The following is a 20,589-nucleotide window of genomic DNA, read 5'->3' as shown; positions in this document are numbered from 1 at the left end:
TCGATATTTCTCATTGATGTACTTGCCAATCTCTAAGTCCCTAAATTGTTCATCAGTGGATCCGGTGGGATTTGGGGTGAATGAAAGTTGCTTCCAAAATGGATCGATATCTTCAAGAGGAATGGTCACCTTGTACCCACCAAGCTTATGTTTACACGGGAGGCCAAGCCACGTCTCGGTTGTATAATTACATTTAATCACTTTTCCATTTGAAGCTTTCTCCCGAAATTTGTTAAGTTCAGTCATCATATGCTTTATTGCCCACCATGATACTTGGTGTGCAATACCCTTAGCAATTCTTTGTATTCTATGTATTGCATCATAAACGGTCTTTACTATACTCCATTTGAGTCACTATCTTGCTTAGATCATTCTCGGCGTGCCGTGAATAGCTTCCTGTACCGTAACTACCCCACATGTGTTCTCTTCAAGATTTTTTTTCAAACGTCTGTGAGACTTCTCTGCAATACTCGTGGACTCATTTTTGAAGTGCTTGTACTTATTGATTCATGCATAAACAAACTTCTCCTCCCAAGGATTCAACCATGAATCCAGGCAATAGTCGACCACCTTGTTATGTTCCGTACTCCAATCATCAATAAACTTCTGCAAATTAGAATAGTACTTTACTTTAGTCTTCGAATGAGCCAAATGGTCCCAATATTTGCAGAAATCCTTCAGAAGATCCCCCTCTTCATCATATTTTTCCTTTTCTTTCTTTTTCTCTTCCGCCCTTTTTTTTTGAGAGTTGGCTTAGACGCTCGTCTTCCTCCTTAGAACGTTGATTACCTTTCACAGGTTTGATCTTCTGGATATGATTATTGCAATTAGAAAAAAGATTATTTTGGATGTGCCACGTACAAAGGAAATGTTGAGAAAGTGGAAAAACTGGACGAACGACACTCATAATTGCAAAATCCCTATCCGTAAATATAACCTGCGGTGTTCTTTGCCACGGTAAATCAACCTCACTTGTTACAATGCCCAAACATAGTCCTCTATTTCTTCTTTTTCCATGAAGCACCATGCCACGGTAAATGATTGCTTATCCGAAGTATGACTAACCACATTCAACATCGGCATGTTATACCTGTTGGTATTATAAGTACAATCTATGAGCAAGACCTGGTAAAAGAATTGAGCCAAATCCACCATCCTAGGATGGGCAAGAAAAATATGAGTTACTTTGTTGCCCGGACCCACCCTTGTTTGCATGGCGTAGTTTAATTTTTCTGCCAACCACTCTGATTGTTGCATAACTAATCTACCATCCGATTCGGTTCTCTTAATCGTTGCTTTGGCAGCGTAGATTGTGGAAATAGTAGACGCGTTTGTCTTATATTCCTCCCTTATTGCATTTAGGATCTTAAAGGGCCTAAATCCCTTCATCTGACGGACCTTTTCCATTTGATGTGGTTTCAATCGGGCATATGCTGGGTGTCCCAAGAGACTTTTAGGTGGAGGATGGTTGTGACGACTATCCGGAATACTATACAATCTCCATAGATCAGTTTCATGATGCCTTTTGAACACAATCCTGAACGGGCATTTAATCTTCTTCGACGAAGTTTTGTAGACCCTCGTCGTCTTCTTATCATACTTGTAATTCTTTCTTTTCTGACTTTCTTCCTTATCCCCCGCTCTCTCGCATACCATCTCCATTTGCTTAAAATCGACGTGTTTTCTTTGAATAACTACGTACATCTTCTCCTTTTCCTTGGAAATATCCATTCCTTGACCTCAGACTTAGTTTTCCACGTCTATATTGAACAAATAATACGTTCATGAGAACACTAATTAAACAAATTTCAAAAAGATATACATCGATTCAAACAATAAAAACGTACCAAATCGGTCATATAGTGCTGGGAGGTATCCGGACCGATAGTGGAGGCGCGTTCAGGTTGAGAGATCGTCTGTACAACCAACTACATAGAAAGTACAATTTTTTCATTAAAGGATCGTCAATATATAAGATGTTAACATGACGACTCTATTGTTTATTTTAGTTTTCCATATAAAGGGTCGTCATCTTTACATTTGCAGAATGACAACCCTTAAAGTCGTCACCTTATTTTACAGGTTAACGACTTATTTGCCTGAAACTCTGATCTTCGTCCCAAGGATAGAGTCGTCATGGTGTGTTTTAGCATAACACCGATCCTTTTTAACAAACCCACGACGCAATTTAAACGCTGACGACTATACATTGACAAATATACACCATTATGTTCAGTTTTCACCTTGAGTTGTTACTGTATGTATATCTAACATGACGACTATATATGTAGTTATTGCAAATTTTGAAAATCAACGGTAAGTTTGACTAGTACGAGCAATTATTGCAAAGGTAACCGTTTTTTTTTTAAATTAGTCGTTGGGTACTTTTTTCTATAAAAGAAGACCTATCCCTTTCAAAGTTATTCACCCATCACTTTCAATCTTCCCAAATCAATCACCCATCACTTTCAAACACTATAAATGGCTCAAACTGAATTCAATAATCAAGAAGATGTTGTTATTTTTAGAGCACACATCACGATTACGAATCACGAATTTGAAAGATAGCACTGGGTCGCCAGTAACCACAACCAAACCGGAGATCCGTACCTTAACATGGGCCAAACATCCGATGCTTGGTGGAAACGTGTATTTACGATATTCAAAGCACTAAACGGAAATCGTTATAGAAGGACGCTCCAGCAGATAAGGGAAAGATACGATTATTTATACAATGAATGCGTATTGCTGAGAGACGAATTGAAAGCTCGGGCTGACGCTCTTCCCAACGAACCTCGACTGGATAGAGTAAGTTTGTGAATCAATAGGCCGTTCATCAAAAATTATTTTTTGGTTATTTTTGTTCAACAACGCTAACTTATAATTTTTTTTTACAGTACTCTTTGGGTCGTATTCAATACGAATTAAAGTACGGCCATGAGTTTAATTTGGCATGAGGACTGCTATCGTCTCTTGAGGGAACGTGAATGGCAATTCACCACATATGATTAAACTCGTTTAGGTGTTCAAACGCAATGTAGTGAACTATTTTATGTGTTTTCCTTCTATTTTATTTCATAGTACATGTATGTTTTTTTGGATTCAATAAAATGCATGAGTTCAATTGATTCAGTAAATATAATTCACAAAAGGGTCGTCAGGGTTTGTAAATATACGAGTGACGACTCTATAGATTGTTTGAAATTGCAGGTATGAGTCGTCACTTTTGGATAATAGACAGGTTAATGACTCTAAATGTTGATAGCGGAGTCGTCAGCCAATTACCATAAAAAAATGACGACTCTATGGAGCTTCAAGCGTCGTCACTTTGTTAATTTGACCGGTAACGACCCATTTAACAGTTTATGTAAATTTTGAATTCACCAAATGTGGTTGAGTCGGCCAACAGTTAAAAATTCAAATAAATGACTGTTGGGTCGTTAAATTCTATAAATAGAAACCCATATCTCACCTCTTCCTCACCCAAACCATAATTCTCAACCTTCTCTTCCCATTCTCATATATTTATCATCCAAGAGGAAAAACAAGAGGAAACACCATGGGTACTCCCTACACTTTCGAAGAGAATTGTGCCATTTTGAAAGCTTGGTTGATAGTCACAAACCACTTTGAAAGTCAAGAAAAAGACATAGATGAATCATCGGATGCTTTGTGGAACCGTGTATTCATCGTTTTTTGGCGTTAGACGGAAATTGCAACTCAAGGTCTTTGAAACTCGTCAAGGAACGGTTCGAGGAGATAAAATTGGAATGTGATGCTTTCAAAAGAGAAATTAAGTCCGTAAAGGAAGCCATGCCCAATATGTTGGGTGCTATAAGAGTAAGTATTTAAACAAGAGGTAAAATTTATCAAAAGCTTTGAACAATACTAACTATTTTTTTGTTTTGTGGTTTCAGTTGTGGAAGGCGTATGTGTGATATGAGGTGCTTTGTGGGAAAAAGTTTGAGTTTGACGATTGCTACTTTATCTTGGAAGGAACTATGTATAGTTACGCAATTTATGGTTAAGTGTATAAGTGCACCGTTGTTATCTATTGTGTTTCATTTCCTTCAATGCAACGATATGCAAGATGTATGCCTTTTACGATTCAATGAAATGATTTTGTGAAATCAAAAATCTTAAAATTCAACTATATGGGTCGTTAACGTATAGTACTATCGAGAGTGACGACTCTAATTAAAATTCTTAATGGTTGGTTAGGGTCGTCAATGTATATGAATACCCATATGACGAAGCAGAGAGTAAGTTTTTTTACAGATAGTTTGGATTTGAGAATCGTCTGGGTATAAAAAAGACACACTAACGACTCTGGCTGAAGTATCAACACGAGTTGTCACTTTTTAGCACACCAAGCTAATGATTTTTCAGAACCTGTAAAAGTTGCAGGTTAGAGTCATCATTGTTAGTGTCAACAGACTGACGACTTTGTAGAGTCGTTAGTGAATCCTAACCCCGACTATAACGACCCTCACGTTGAGTAGTTCCATAGGGACCATCAATCGACCACTTGGAGCACCATTCAGACAATTTCAAGAGTTTATGAGGTTTACCTGATTGTTTTGAGTTGTGGGTTCTTCATTTTGAGGATTGGTTCATTCATGTTGAGCAGTAGGATCTTCATTTCAACCGTTATTCATGGCTTCCTCCATTAACATCTCTTCATCAAACATCTAATCCATATCATTAGTTGAGACAATCTTCCCATCAGCACAATCATGGTTGTTATTTGAACCTTCACCAACATCATTCCCTCCATTTGAATCTCTCATTTTTGAAACCCTAGTTTTTCCTCTTGAAACTCCTCTTCTTCCTCTCAAAACACTAAAACTCAAAAATAAAATCTACACAAATTTTTATCCCAAAATCAAATTTTAATCTAAACACACTTAACTTAATTAACATTCATTAATTCTTAATACTAATCATTTAGGGGAATTTTAACCATTTAGAAAATAAATTAATAAGGGGTGACCCAAATTAGGATGAGTGATCTTTTTTGTCCTCCAGTGCATAGCCCCCAAATAGTATTCATGGCCCCAATTAAACGAGGTTAATTAGCCTTTCGAGCAGCTAGCATTCAAAACTGAGGTTTGAGGCTACTGCTGGTGATGTAATTCCAAGTTTTTTTGGATGCCGCAAGAGTTTAGATCAAGTCCATCAGAGATTCAATTACCCAAGAAGATACTGTGGAGCAGGAGGAAGAAGATGTTACTAACTAACTTGAGAGGGAATGCACTTTGGATTTTCTGCGTATGCTCATGTGAAACTGCATGACTGGTTAAAGAATATACAAAATTGTAATGCGTGTGAGCTTCGCACGTAGCTTCGACGTTGAAAGAATGTTGACCGAGCGTCTTGAGGGTGGGCTACCGGTACATAATTCACGCACATAACAGCGTTGAATTCTTTAAGCAAATCATGCATAATCAATGCCATAATGCATCCACGTGAGCACTTCTCCTCTCTTATTCCTTTTTGTTTAAAAACCTCTGCACACTAATTCTCTTCTCACTCACTTACACATTATTCTTTTTTTTTTCTCCATTTTATTGCCATTAATCAAGCCGATCTCTCTTCTAAATCTGTTTGTTGTTAGAAGTTTTTTAATTAACGGGAAAGAAAGAGACAGACTGCAGAAATTAAGATGGGAAGAATTCCATGCTGCGAGAAAGACAACGTGAAAAGGGGACAATGGACACCTGAAGAAGACAACAAACTCTCTGCATACATTGCGCAGCATGGTACTCGCAATTGGCGCCTCATCCCTAAAAATGCTGGTGTGTACATATATCTATAGTCTATAGAACACCCTCTCATTTTTTTAACATCTTTTTTTTTGTTTGCTTACATCTCATCATGAAATTTGGTTTTGTATAACAGGTCTGCAGAGATGTGGTAAGAGTTGTCGTTTGAGATGGACAAACTATCTCCGTCCCGATCTCAAACATGGTGAATTCTCTGAATCCGAAGAGCAAACCATCGTTAAGCTTCATTCTGTTGTCGGAAACAGGTAAAAAAACACATAAATACATCTTACTGGCTTCAAAATTTCTTCCATTTTCCGGTGACTATTTAGTGTCATCATATTCGTTATCTAATTTTGCGGTAAATTTTTTTGGTGCTCAGGTGGTCACTGATTGCAGCACAACTGCCTGGTCGGACTGACAATGATATAAAGAATCACTGGAACACTAAGTTGAAGAAGAAGCTGTCCGGAATGGGAATTGATCCGGTTACACACAAACCATTCTCCCATTTAATGGCTGAGATTGCAACCACATTAGCCCCACCGCAGGTAGCTCACTTGACTGAAGCTGCTCTCGGCTGCTTTAAAGACGAGATGCTTCACCTTCTCTCGAAGAAACGTGTCGCTTTCCAGTTCCAACATTCAGGAATTTCTCCACCTAGATACGACTCGCTCGTGCATCCTAACGCAAATCACCCTGCATCGACAGCTTACAACAACATTGCTGGGAAACCGGATGACAGAATCGATGAGACTATACAGAAAATAAAGATGAGTGTTTCAAGAGCAATGCAGCAAGAACACGAGAAACCTTTAACTCGACCTTGGCCAATGATAACGTCCACTGAAGAGACATCTGATGATGGGTTTATGGATGGTTTCCCCGGTTCCGCATCTGGATTTCAATATGGTCCTTCATCATATGGCAATGAAGGAGATATTAGTTCACCATGGAACCAGAGTATTTGTACGGGAAGCAATTGCACTGGTGGAGATCAACAAAATGGGCTTCAGGACAAAGGTAAAGACAGGGAACATACCGACATCGGCGCAAAATCCATCGGATTGAAGTCAAGCGAATTCGGTGCAGATTGTGTCTTGTGGGACTTATCAAATGATCTGATAAATCCTATTGTGTAATGGGTTCCCATATGTTTGTTATAGGGAAATACAGAAAATAAGGTACTGATGCAGATCAGCACCCCCCTGTCAAATGTTGATTTTTGAATATTAATAATAAGATAAGATGTGTCCATTTTAACCAACAATTTAATACTCTTACCAAAATGTCTCTACCAAATTAACTTCATTTCCACCCACACAACAACCAATTATAAAGTTGTCTTAGTTCATGTAAACACAGTACCATGACATATAGTAGATCATATAAGAAACGCCTAATACATTATAACTTTATTCATACTACTACTTAATACTACTTAGAAAACTAGATAAGAAATTTAAAACAAACTAAATGAACCAAACAACATAAGCATATGCATCATATATATATATATATATATAATTAACTGAACTACTCTTCGACGGTGAAGTACGAAACAGGAAAAGATCGATAAAGGCCAGTGGGTGTCTTGAACGTAATCTTACTCCCGGACTTCTTCTTGTCGTCTTTGTCATCCCCGGAAACGGTTAGTTCATTAACCGTGATCCAAATCAAGAGTTCTTTGGTCTTGATCCCAGTGACTTTCTTAAACTTCTTGTTTTCAGCATAACCGGTAACTTCAGATGCATAAGAAACTAGCCTATCTAGGTTCTCAAACTTGTGTTCGAGCTTGTACTTTCTTTTGAACCAATAGTAGCCCGTCTCTCGTACGAAACCACATTCATCAATGTCATGTAATGGTAGTAAACCATTTGGTAACTCATGTAGTTTTAGAAACTCTTTCACTTTCTCTTTGCATATCTCATGTCCGTAGTAAACTTCAGCTTTTGGTTTCATCTCTTCAATCACCTTTGAGGTTGCTGGTGTTGGTGATGTTGCTGCTGCTGCATTTTTCTCTTCACTCACCATTGAGGTTGGTGTTGGTGATATTGCTGTTGTTGCAGTTTTCTCTTCACTCACCATTGTGGTTGGTGTTGGCGATGTTGCTGCTACTGCCATCTTCTCTTCACTCACCACTGGGGTTGGTGTTGGCGATATTTCTACTGTTGCCATTTTCTCTTTACTCACCATTGAGGTCGGTGCTGGTGATGTTGCAGTTGTTGCCATTTTCTCTTGATCACTCTCTGCTGCTAGATATCTCTTAATATTTTTTCTTATGTAATATTTTGTTTCTTGCTAGTTATTGAGAAAGTTGAACACAATGGGGAGGGTTTATATAGTTGAGGGACTAGTACCTGGTCCTTGTTTTTAAACCACGAAAATGTCCTCTAAAGTAGATGACTATTACACCAACACCAACAAATTTCATAACTAGCTAAAAAGGTAGTATAAATGAATTAACTGATATATATTTTTTTACCCAAGTTAAAACTTCACTTAAGCGTTAACTAATTCTTCATTACATTAACATCATGTATTTTTTTTTATTATTTTCGGAATCTGACTCGTCTAGATCTGACTGAAATCACTTGATTCATTTGAAATTGACCGTATATATTTGTTTTTGAATCAAACATGACCCAGCTGACTAAAAAAATTGTGAGTCAGCGACTTGGATCATGAGTCGGGATATTTTATTCTCCAATTTAAACGGATTTGTCGAGTCAGAGATTAGGTTTGAGTCGTCAGGTTTGACTTAAATTAAGCGGCAAACGGTCCGACATCTGGTCAAATCTAAAAACCGAGTCAGCAAAAAAACATAAATACGATGTAAGCATATGTGAAACTGCATAACTATCGATATACATGAGCAATGACTATAACAATAATCCAACTTACTGAACTTGGCAATCTGACTAAATAGCTGGTCCCATGGGGCATGGGTAGCTAAACTATTTTCTGTTGGTTTAGCTGAAATTCTTGCCATTGTCAGGGATGAGTGCAATGACGTTAGTATAATGCATATTAGCTTGTCGACTTCTCCAAAACTGGCAAAGAATGTAAATGAGGAGCTGCAAAATTTACCATGCCAACTAAAATAGCGGGCACAAATTTAATGCTAGAACCTATCTCTCGTGATAGTGGTTCTTATATATTTGTTAACAAATATTATCTTGTACGGACAATTTCGGCAATGCAGGTGATGAATATTATTGTTTCTTCAGCTTTAGACCTTTTAAATGATGCAGTTGAGATCGTTGGGTTCAAATGTAGAAATAGAAAACGTGATGGGGGTATTGGGGGGTTGTAAAATGCTTACAGATGAAGCAAATGTAGTTGAAGTTATAGTTGTAGTTATGCACCGACGTACATAGTAGATGTTGGTGGGCAAAGGCATTTACTAGTCAGGGTAGTTCTACTTTAACAATTGCTATATAATCCAACCATTTCTTAACCACATGATATTGACTTTCTCCAAATTGTCACATCGACTTTACTCCGGTTTATGTCTCTGGATACGTAAACTCTTAATGCTGTTGATGTTAGACTAGAGAGCCACTTAATAAGGCTACCAAAGCCAGTGTCACATCAATTTTACTCTGGATAAACTCTTAATAATGCTGTTGTTGTTAGACTTGAGGGCCACGTAACAAGGTTTCCAAAGCCATTAATTCATGAAGCTAACAGTCTAAGACCATGAAATACCAGGTTGTCACTTGGCAATTTAATTATAGCCTTATAGGCCTTCGACACTTGGGGTCGTATTCAACTTTTTAAAGCTGAAAAAGAAATTCATAAAAGGAACTTAGATCGATTTATCACGATGTTTAGTTGGTCTCTTAGCAGTAAGTTTTTTTTTTTTTTTGATGGTTATTCATTGAGCACCTTGATTTGTAATTGGGAAGCTATAGTAGACAGCATTTAATTAGCTATAGCTTTTTCTGTAATTTTGAAACTTCATTATTACTCCCATGATGTTCTTAATAAATAAGTTCTGTCAAAAATTATACTTATAAACTTCTGTTCGGTTAAAAATAATATAAAAAATACCGTTTCTAACGAGAGCCCAAATAGGGCAATATAACGAGACACAAAAATGTCAAAAATAAAATAAGCCAACGGTATTTAAGGATTTTAACAAGTAACTTCACCGCAAAAACAAATCGATACAGCTTTGCGGGTGAGTACAAAATACCATGGATGATTAAAAACATGCACCGCGTGTTCTATCTATATATATTAAGAATAACTGAATAATATTAGTGTCAGCGTTCATCCTTCATTGTTGGACAGGGAACCCCTCAGTACGGGGGGATTTATTTGGCTTCATTTTCCTAATTACGCCAAACATTTCAGCACCAGAAGGCGTTCTTATAATTGGCTAATTTTTAGAGTCAGATATGCATCAGCCGAATGCCAAGATTGGTATACCTATTTACCCACATAATCATTGCCTTCACAAGATTAGTGTCAGCGTTCATCCTTCATTGTTGGACAGGGAACCCCTCAGTACGCAGGGGCGGAGCCAGCCCATTGCAAGGGTGGGTAGTTGCACCCCCTGCCCAGCTGGCTCCATAGCCTAATATAGGTCCAACAAGATTTTTTTTTTAAAACATAAGCCTATTTTTGCTCTTTTGCACCCTTATAATATTTTTTTGAACCCATTAGCAAATTTTGCACCCCCTTCTCATAGTTTCTGGCTCCGCCCCTGTCAGTACGGGGGGATTTATTTGGCTTCATTTTCCTAATTACGCCAAACATTTCAGCACCAGAAGGCATTCTTATAATTGGCTAATTTTTAGAGTCAGATATGCATCAGCCGAATGCCAAGATTGGTATACCTATTTACCCACATAATCATTGCCTTCACAAGATTACATCTTATCATTATACATCAATAGTTTATGTTTACTTTCACACGGAAACATAAACAGAAGACCTCTCTAAAATCTAATCTGATCACCGATTAGCTTTGGAAGAAAAAGAAGAAGAAAAACCAAACAACCGGCAAAGACTCAAGATTTAGATTTCTTTCCCCACCCTAATATATGTATCATTTATACGAAAGGGACAACTCTTCGACAATCCCATATCCTATATAGAGTACGTATACAATGAAGGGTGACAGCAAGCCCGACTAACAAATGGATCAACTGCACAAGTAAGACAGTAACATTTTAATGCTCAACTTCATTTAAACCTACCCCTACATCTCGCCCACATTATGGCCCGATGTGGGTGGGTATTACTGTACTATACAGTGAACCAAATAAAAGAAGCAGTATAACTTACCTTGATTCTTCCGGTATTTTTTCTGCTTTCCAGACGATATCTTTTAATCCAGTTGAAAAGCTCTCGTAGAACTGTCATTTATTCCAACAACCATATTTTTTTAAAATGCCATTGACCTTAAAGACCAAATTGAAGTTTTCAATGTACAAATTTAGCTACATGCCTGTTTAAATTCCAGTGTATCACCACCAGTCTTTCGAAGCTCCACCATGTGTAGAGACGGAGCCACCTCAAAAACCTGGATGTTAGGTGATTAAAGAAACTCCAGGAGTGAAAAGGGGATAGGTAGTAGAGAATCACAAAAAACAATGATAAGCCAACTTCATTTCTTGGTGTGGTTTTGAGTTTAATCTCTTAATGCTAGTGCGAGTAGCCATACTTCTTCTATCAGTGCCACGGCATACTGCAGATTTAGGCTTATAGTAGTGTATTCTTTAAAAGTAGGCATGCTTTGTCCAACCAATTAAAATGGATGCATATCCTAAACATAGTTGGTATGTACCTCTGTAGCAACAGAAAGATGGCCTTTTCGTCCTGTTTTATCACCTTGCAACTTCATCTACAATGGGTTCAGAACAAATAAGAAACTAACATCAGTCCCTACTGTTGCCAGACTTAACACAAAAATGAAGAAGAACAATTTGTAAAAAAACCTTGAGAAGAGTAAGAATATACCTTATAATTTTGTTTGCGAACATTAAAACCAAGAGGTTTAGCCGTTTGTTCAATCTTACACATTATCTCATTAGCAGGACACTGAGAAGTAAAATGCGTTTCTCTCTTTATAGAATTCTGTATACACAATTACTATGGAAGATTAAAATAAGAACACCCAGATTTTTTTTTTTATGAGAACTGAATAATGAACACAATAAGTAAGAATTTTCCTGCCAAGTAATTTATCTTTTGTAGTTTGTAAAACGTACCGTTCGGTGGTTCTCGAACAAATTGCCCAGGTTTAGACCTTGAGACTTGGAAATAAGTTCGAATGCATTCATTGATACAGGTTTTTCTCTTCTCTCTGTTACCAAATGCTCCTGGTAGGTGAGAACAAGAGATACAAGTAAGCTACAAATTTGTAAATATTGTTATGTGTTAACCAAACAGGGTAGAGAAAAACACCAAACCCTGCTAATAACTAAGCATTTACGGGTAGTCCTGATAAACATATATTTCGACAGAGGCATTGATTACCTCGGAATCATTAAAAACTGCATCAATGTCAGAAAGGCTTATATCCTCCTCGTCCTGCTTAAAATTTGGTGGCTTATACCCTTTCTTAAACCACTCAGTTTCTAAAATTTGTGGAATTGTAATCCTCTGTAATGAAAATAAATGATGTTAAATAGGGAAATGTTTTTACTCAAAAGTGAGAAAAGGTTGACACTTACAGTAGCAGGATCAGGATCAAGGATACACTTAATAAGTTTCTTCGAACTTGATGAAAACCATCCAGGAAATGAAAATTCAGCTCTGTAGATCTGCAGGTTTTTGAGATATACAAGATAAAGAAAGTGTTATTCACTTCTTTGTTCAGTATTCTAGAGTGCGAGAACGCACGAGAATCATATCGGTGATTATGGATCATGCACCTACTTTTCGGTATAAAGCCATGATATTTGAGTCATCAAAAGGCAAGTAACCAGCCATTAGAACAAATAGAATGACTCCACAAGACCATACATCGGAAGTTGAACCATGATAGCCTTTGTCTTTAAGCACCTAATCATCATGATACCAAATTAATAGAAAATATATAGGAATTTATCAAGAGATCAATGAAGTAGAACTGTAGAAGTTCAAGAAAAAGAAATGTGTGAGTCTTAAAAACATGGTATGATAGATACCTCAGGCGCAACATAATTTGGAGTTCCACAGGCTGTGTGGCAGAGACCATCCTACAGTAATTAATATATCAATTAGAATGGCATCTTAGTGCACTACACTAAGTGTGCTTGATATAGCAGACTGAATTTATCACGAACAAGCAAAACCACGATGGAGCGAAAGAGATAAAATTTGGGATGCAAGATTCCTTGAGAAATTATAGAGACGGTGAAGCCCAAACGACGAAGGTGTGAAACAATTCATAAAACTCTTAACTAGATTAAGAGACAACGTTGTCAAAGAGTTTGTATTAAAAACAAGTAATTCCATACTTGGCCAAGTAGAAGGATCACATAGAACTCTAACACAGCAACAAGGACCACAGCCAATGTCTTCGGCATCTAGACAACTTAAAGTTTGGCCAAGCCTCAGCATCTTTAGATGCTTAAACCTTGCAAATTTCTCAAACTAAATGCAATGCAAACTTCTAATACCAAATTATATGTATCCAAGGGTTAAAATAAATCCAACCTCAATTCATACAACCGCAAGATTCAAGACAAACTCATCAAGCAACACTCAGCGTTTCAAATAAAGATAAGAGTGAATTGACGCCAATTTGAGCAAACGTTGTCCTTAAATCTTGCACGACTGATAAATTCGGTCACAGCGGATTTGGATTCCTAGATAAATTGATGTAAATCCAAATACTTAATTACCTGTGATTCTTGTGAAAATGTGCTTAATCCGAAATCTGTAACTTTAAGAACACCATGTGTATCCAAAAGCAAATTTTCTGGCTGCACTATAAAAGAAAGGATCAATAAATAATTTCACAAGCATATAACCAGCATGTATTCATCTACATATCAAAAGTAGAAGATTGGGAAGTTAACCTTCAAATCTCTGTGGTAAACACCTCTACTGTGGCAATAATCCACAGCATTGATCAGTTGTTGGAAATAACTTCTTGCTTCATCCTCCTTTAACTTTCCACGGTGAGCCTAATTAATCAACTCAGAATCGATCAAACATCTCAAAGAGCAAACACATCTCAAAATCAAATGTGATACACATGTATGTTAACAATACGCACAAAGATACGTATTCAACTTACAATTTTGTCGAAGAGTTCACGACCATCAACATATTCAAGCACAATGTATACTTTTGTCTTGCTTGCCATAACCTATATGCATACATACTTACAAGTGCAATTAATGCTGATAATAGCTTATTAAAAATTACAACAAACTCGACAATAACCCATATATGTTTTACTGTGCAGGCTGCTCTAGCATTTTTGATCTAGTTATAGCAGCATCACACCTACCCATTGTGAAATATGAACAACATTTGATCAATCGAATTAAATTTTGCCAGAATAACAATCACCAACCAAAATGGTTGGTTGCAATGCTGAAAGATTAAAAATGCTCAAACAGCGACAATAAAAAAAAAAAAAAAAAAAAAAAAAAAAAAAAAAAAAAAAAAAAAAAAAAAAAAAAAAAAAAAAAAAAAAAAAAAAAAAAAAAAAAAAAAAAAAAAAAAAAAAAAAAAAAAAAAAAAAAAAAAACCCACCAATCAAAGGTATTAAAGCCTAAATAAATGAGAAAATAAAGAAAGATATTTGTCAACAATGATACCTCATGAAGCTGTATAACATTAGGGTGCTTAATCATCTTCATTGTCGAAATTTCTCTTTTAATCTTCAAAATGAAATCAATCACACAAATCAAGAGCTGAAAATTTCTACAGACGAGTAATTGAACAAATGAATGTAATTAAAAACCCAGAAAATGAATAACAAGAAATTAATAAATTTTTGTACCATTTGGATCATTTCATGACGGAGGACTTTATTCTTGTCAAGGATTTTAATGGCAACGCAATCACCATTTTCAACATTCTTAGCGAATTTCACCTTTGCAAAACTACCTTCGCCCAATGTTCTTCCCATTGCATATTTTCCAACCCTAGTGCGTGGGGTTCCGCTTCCACCATTGCTGCTGCCGCCGCTCATCTTTTAGTTTTGCAAAATCTCTCTGGTTTTTCTTGGATTTCTAGTGCGAATTACTATCGGAGAGAAATGTACGGCGGCTATGGCCGATGAAAAACGCGATGATATACATCTCTCTCTGGAGAAGTTTGGTTTGTTATTTTCTCTCCGGAGTAATTGTGATTTGTCATCAGCCGAAATTATAGGGTCTTCGTTTTTCTCGCCACTTTCTTCTTCCGGGTCGCCAATTTTTAGTTTCTAGTTCAGCCCACCAACTGGGCTAGGGTTTGAAATTTTGAAATTATTTTTTTATAGGAAACTTTAATCATGCGAAATAAATCAAGAGCAACACAAAAGTAAGTCACTTTTTTTTCATTTTACAAGATAAAAAGAAAATATCAAAAATAATTAAATAAACTATAATAAAATTTAAAATATCCAATTAAAATATAAAAACGAATTACCGTTAAAAATCTAAATATTTTTTGGGTTTGGATGGAAGACAATAATATTTGACAAATAATTTCTTTTTTCTTTTCGTTTTTAGCATTCCACCAACTATTTACATTTTCATGCATTGCGTATAGACACCGACAATGTGCCAAATTGTTTGCGCTAACTTTTGGGCACATACTAAAATTTTACATCAATAAAAGAGTTAACATCGTATTTTTCTAGAATTACAGACTGTCTCTTTTTTATTTAGGGTATCTGTTACATCTCCTAGAACAGTCGCAGTGACATTAGTTGCTTCACCTTCAATAAGATTATGTTAAAAAGAAATTTTTCGTCTGTCGCATACGTAATTTTCAAGCAATAGACTCTACCAATAATGAAGAACTAGATTTTGTGTGATTGTTAGCTCCTGCTACTCCACTGTTAGGGAAAATGCAGCATCCACATTGATCTTGATGGACTGAGGTTCTGGAGGAGTCCAACTATGATTTCGAGAAGCTTGAGCATTAATAGTCCTTTCTTCAACAAGTTCATCATCCACGGATTAAAATCTTAAAGCGCATTATTGATGAATAAACTCTCTGACAAATTCACTTTAGGAAAAATCATATCATTTCTCATTTTCTAAGAAGATTCTAAACAATGCATATCCTGGTCATAAACTTGTGATCTAAATTATATATCTTCCATCCAGTCTGTTAACATCTCATTTTAATTGTCCACAAAATAGATAACTTAAGTTCTATCTAAGACCAATTTTGTTCTAAGGTTCTAGGACAATCAAATAGTAAATGAGAAGTAAATTCTTCCTCCTGCCAACAAAAAGTGCATGCAATTTCAATATTGTAAACTCATTAGTGACAAAAAAAATGTTTTACTCATCACGTGACATCCCTTAGCTCTGTAGAATGGATGGTCTAAGTACTTCTTTTTTTTTTGGTCAATCAACATATTTCGATTCATTTTAAAAGATATACTGATTACATGATCGCTTACAAGAATAACAAAAACATAAAATACAAGATGATTAAATCCCTAATACAATTAAAGATAACAATTACAAGTATATCGCTAAGAGAAAGAGCGATAAACCGTAAAGATACCCAATTTTTGTTTATATAGTAGGGAAAAATGATGGTATTATCCGGAATCAATCCTGACCATTTAATATGATTTTATTCTTCTTTGATAAGAGATGCTCCTGAAACAAAGGAGTACTTTGCCCGAAATCTTGTATACCCAAATTAACCCGGATGCCCTAAATCTCTTATGTTGAAAATAGATTCAAAGCGATACCGTGTTGAATGATTGATATTTTTGAACCGAGAATAGCAAGCCACGATCTATCCATGAAGATTTGAAAAAATCGCCCGCAAAGCGAAGAGACAATCGTCCAAAATGACGAAAAAAAATCGCCCCAAATGGCGAAGAAATATGCCGAAAGACATCAAAACAATAGAAAACATGTTTTATTTGATTAACTAAAGACTAAACCTTAAAAAAGAAATGAAATCTTGCTCAACTATGGTCCAAAGGACCAAATCTGAGCAAGAGGTTGACGAAAGGTTAGGTTTTTTTTTCTTCTTTTGGAGAGAGGAGGAAGGATTGGATGGTCTAAGTGCTTGATGATTCCCTTGAATATTTGATGGTGCCTAAAAAATCGTTTTAAAAAACGTTCAAGTTTATGCTTTAACATGAAACCAAGCTAGCACGGTGGTTCAAAGCTTGCACCTGGACTCCATGAGCGTTTTAAGTTCGAGTCCGAGTCAGACTCGTGGAGTCTCATCAACTGTTGACATGTTAAATAGTTTTGGATTGTGATTAAATCAAAAAAAGTGTTCGACTTCGGGTCCTATCTAAAGTGTCAAATCGTGGATCATTCAATCTTTCTGAATTCAATAGGAAATTAGAAGAAACAAGGAATCAGACGAATCATGAGTTGACTCGGCGATTTACCTTAGAAAAGCCGAGACACGGTTAAGAAAACCAGGAGTCAGACGAATCGTGAGTTGACTATGCGATCCAACTTTGAAAAATCCGAGTCGTTATCAATATGATGCATAACTAATTTAGTAAGCATTGTTGGATGATGAGTCTCAAATATTAAAGATTAAAGAACAATCTCCTGTAATAAGTTTTAGAAGAAGTTTTCCTCTTCACTCAGTGTAATGTGATTCGTGCTCGACATAAGAATGCCAGTAACACATGAGTACGGCTCTTACGATATCTTGACTGTCTATCTCCAAACCATAGAAAGAGTTTTCAGAACTACTGAAATCTATATTTAGGGTAGGGACACATGCCTAGTTTGTGTACCATAGATATCTGAGTTTCTGGAATATAGGTAGGTATGCATACCCAATACACGTACCATGGTGTTCTGAATTCGTGAATGGGGAGAGGTACGCGTACCTCAAGAGCATGAGTTCGTGAATAGCCTTTGGTATAGATACCCGGTACGCGTACCCTCGCATACCTACCAACTGCGAATTAGCACACTATTACGTAAATACGCTTAGCATTGTTACGACTCTCGTAGACACCTCTAAGACATCTTTCATCACTAAAAAACTTTGTGTATGGGCATCATGATTCAAGTCTTAAGTGTTTAAATGAACACGATATTCATTATTAGTTCTCATGGCGTATTTTCCAATAACTATCATTATACAGGGTGCCCTTACCCGGACCATAATGCATATTCTTTTAAGAAATTTCAGTATAAACATCTCACATACTTACTTGAACTCCTAACAGGAGTTTCATATAAACGCATAAAGTGTTTGCTTGAATCTCAGGTTATCCTAGATTGAATTCTAAGCACACTTAGTCTTGAAAGAGACTCAAACAACTAGAAATTTAATTCCTGACAATTATATTTCCTAGTTTTTTGCGCATAATGCAGGATATTGTCCTAGAGCTAATATTGCACAATCATTGTGAATCATGTCAGAGAGGGCTGGCCGAGTGAATATTGCACAATCATTGTGCAATACGCCCGAGTGAATATTGCGTAATATCCAGAACCAGTATTCCACATTCATTGTGCAATAGCCAAAACGAGTGGTGCGCAATCATTATGTATTAGAAAACAGAACTCAGCAATCATTGCCATTTATTCAGGGATACATGGAAACGGCCATGAATAGTGAAGCAAGCATGTCAATCCTCTCCGCTTTCCCAAGTTATAGAAATGGTAAGTTAACATACATAGGGAGGGGTAGTTGGTTGAAGGTGCATGTGCGTACCATGCACCAAATAAGCTTCATAGCTTAGCCGAAAGAGCATAAATGATGCTTAGGCCTCATTTATAACTGCGTAACCTTGAAAATAGGGCATTTGATGGTTAGGCATCACTACACCATGCCGCAGACTCAATAATGCTTAACCTTTGTGCATTTTGGCGGAACGGCCTATACGGACTAGGCCATTACCATTATTGCTAGCTAGGCCACGACCTTGGAAACGAGTACGATTAAGTTGTGGTCCCTTCGTGGATGAACTACGGCATGTGCTTGATCCCTTTAAAGTATGGAAGGGTACGTAGGCAGCCGCGATGAGTTGCAGCATTGCCGATCCAGCAATTTTTCACTAATATCATCTAGAGATAATTGTGGCATACTGGCCTCTCATATCATCAGGCTCGGTAGCTCGAGGCAAGAGATGATGGTGGCCAAACTTGATAAGGCAAGTTGCATTCCATTCCTTGGATGCTATTACTTCCAATCAAGGTTCTCGACTTAGGCATGTACCAATGGCGCATTGGGCGTGGCCTTTAAAGTAAGCAACATCCATATGCAATTTAGCGGAGTTTGCATAAGCCTAAGGAAAGTAAGGCATGAACCTGATTGATGCACCCTTGGCACGAGAAAGACAAGTGCATTTTCTCAACAATGCCTAAGCTAAGTGAAGAAGGGTTATTAGGCCTGCAAAGGTCGATGCATAAGTTCAAGGCCTACAATGGACTCGGAAGCCAGTGATGCATATCCATATCCTTCAAGGCTTTAAACCCTTCGCAGAACAAGGATAAGTTATAAAGGTGTAGAAGCTAAATTAGATGCATCATGCTCCACGGGCATGCTTGTAAGGGAAACATTAACGTGCATTTTCCTATATTTAAGGCCCGGTAAGTAGCATTATCATGGCGCATCGGGGAAGTTTTGGCCTACGCGCCCTGGCAAGCCACGCGTAATTTTTCGGTCTGTCACAGTTGGTATCAGAGCGAGTTCCGTGATAAATCTAGGGACTATGCGGAGTGGACTCATTGTCGAGTATTTTCCTTAAATGGAAAACCTAAAGTTGCAGAGTAGGAAAAATTTTGCCGGACGAGTTTGTAACTGTTATGCCAGTTACTTTGCGATTCGCGTTGAACCTGTTTAAGTACTGTGAGTTTTCCTGGCCTAAGTGGCACCCCACTTACGAGTGTATATCCGGAAGACGGTTCGGAACGGTAGGAAGACAATGGGAATGATCATTCCACACACTAGAAACTGTCCAACGGTGTGTGTTGTCAGGCCGGCTAGTGATAGACACATTTTTGTGTCTAATTTGTCCTCAATGTCTGTATTGTTGGAACTCTATTTTTGTACTAATATTGTGTTTTTATGTATTTTTAGGAAATAAACATTTTTGGAAAATTCGGCTCGAAAAGATGATTTTGGCACCCGGAGGACAAGTGTTATTCAAACTCTCGCTTTTGGATAAGGGGTAACCTAATTACTAAGGGGCACCCCCAGGTCACCCCCAAGGCATCTGCTATTCGCACCCCAGTCCAGGATAGGGGGCATATCATCTTCAACCTTTTGAAATTCAAATTTTGGCGGGAAAAAATTGTTCTTGAACTGCCGTGACTAGGGTTGAGGATTTGAAGGTGTTCCAGTGAGATTCAACGGCCCAAATTAAATGGGTTTGTTCCTAGGGCCTAGACAGAGCTGGTATGGGTGTTGGATTCGGTTAAATTTAGTTAGATAATCGGTGGGAATCAAAACAGGGAAGATATTCTCAAATAGGGAAGATATTCTATTCTTGGAATTGTTGGATGGAAGAGACGTGCATGGGTTAACTCTATTGGCTGGAAACTTCTCCTACAGCTCAGAGATGATGCGCGAAAGAGATAAACCAGGAAACAATCCGTAAAAAATCAGAGAAATAAATAAAAAATATTTCGGAAAATATTCTTTTTATGGCCGGATATTCTTGGAGTTATTACAAGGATTGGAGTGACCTGTTGTGTATAAATAGGTC

At 37.1% G+C, this 20,589-nt stretch overlaps 3 protein-coding genes across 3 annotated transcripts; 1 reads left to right on the top strand and 2 right to left on the bottom strand.

Annotated features, from left to right (window-relative positions):
* Window positions 1-975: 975 nt before the first annotated feature.
* On the bottom strand, window positions 976-1,731 carry LOC113326878. The gene has a single exon (XM_026574545.1). The coding sequence runs from the start codon at window positions 1,729-1,731 to the stop codon at window positions 976-978; it is 756 nt and encodes a 251-aa protein (XP_026430330.1).
* Window positions 1,732-5,665: 3,934 nt separating this feature from the next.
* LOC113326046 (transcription factor MYB80-like) lies at window positions 5,666-6,907 on the top strand. Its single transcript, XM_026573850.1, has 3 exons — window positions 5,666-5,798; window positions 5,902-6,031; window positions 6,148-6,907. Exons 1-3 carry the CDS (start codon window positions 5,666-5,668, stop codon window positions 6,905-6,907), a joined length of 1,023 nt encoding a protein of 340 aa, XP_026429635.1.
* Window positions 6,908-10,582: 3,675 nt separating this feature from the next.
* Window positions 10,583-15,075, bottom strand: LOC113326801 (CBL-interacting serine/threonine-protein kinase 9-like). Its single transcript, XM_026574460.1, has 15 exons — window positions 14,722-15,075; window positions 14,537-14,599; window positions 14,008-14,079; window positions 13,787-13,894; window positions 13,610-13,690; window positions 12,911-12,961; window positions 12,660-12,785; window positions 12,455-12,544; window positions 12,258-12,383; window positions 11,990-12,100; window positions 11,739-11,855; window positions 11,566-11,622; window positions 11,227-11,301; window positions 11,064-11,134; window positions 10,583-10,924 (listed from the first exon to the last, which is right to left on the bottom strand). Exons 1-15 carry the CDS (start codon window positions 14,911-14,913, stop codon window positions 10,921-10,923), a joined length of 1,344 nt encoding a protein of 447 aa, XP_026430245.1. The 5' UTR covers window positions 14,914-15,075; the 3' UTR covers window positions 10,583-10,920.
* Between the last annotated feature and the right edge of the window lie 5,514 nt (window positions 15,076-20,589).

The sequence above is a fragment of the Papaver somniferum genome, unplaced genomic scaffold, assembly GCF_003573695.1.
Source record: "Papaver somniferum cultivar HN1 unplaced genomic scaffold, ASM357369v1 unplaced-scaffold_10, whole genome shotgun sequence".
Lineage (NCBI taxonomy): Eukaryota > Viridiplantae > Streptophyta > Magnoliopsida > Ranunculales > Papaveraceae > Papaver > Papaver somniferum.
Note: the sequence above shows the minus strand (reverse complement) of the source record. Positions and strands in the feature narration are given on the sequence as shown.

What these genes read in the sequence shown, in the direction of transcription:
- LOC113326878 (XM_026574545.1), bottom strand. Translation starts at nt 1,731, where the DNA reads ATGGATATTTCCAAGGAAAAGGAGAAGATGTACGTAGTTATTCAAAGA.
- LOC113326046 (XM_026573850.1), top strand. Translation starts at nt 5,666, where the DNA reads ATGGGAAGAATTCCATGCTGCGAGAAAGACAACGTGAAAAGGGGACAA. An exon ending in CCTCATCCCTAAAAATGCTG is followed by an intron (nt 5,799 to 5,901) that starts GTGTGTACATAT and finishes TTTGTATAACAG; the next exon opens with GTCTGCAGAGATGTGGTAAG. An exon ending in CATTCTGTTGTCGGAAACAG is followed by an intron (nt 6,032 to 6,147) that starts GTAAAAAAACAC and finishes TTTGGTGCTCAG; the next exon opens with GTGGTCACTGATTGCAGCAC.
- LOC113326801 (XM_026574460.1), bottom strand. Translation starts at nt 14,913, where the DNA reads ATGAGCGGCGGCAGCAGCAATGGTGGAAGCGGAACCCCACGCACTAGG. An exon ending in CATTTTCACAAGAATCACAG is followed by an intron (nt 12,962 to 13,609) that starts GTAATTAAGTAT and finishes TAATTACTGTAG; the next exon opens with GATGGTCTCTGCCACACAGC. An exon ending in TTGATCCTGATCCTGCTACT is followed by an intron (nt 12,384 to 12,454) that starts GTAAGTGTCAAC and finishes TTTTCATTACAG; the next exon opens with AGGATTACAATTCCACAAAT.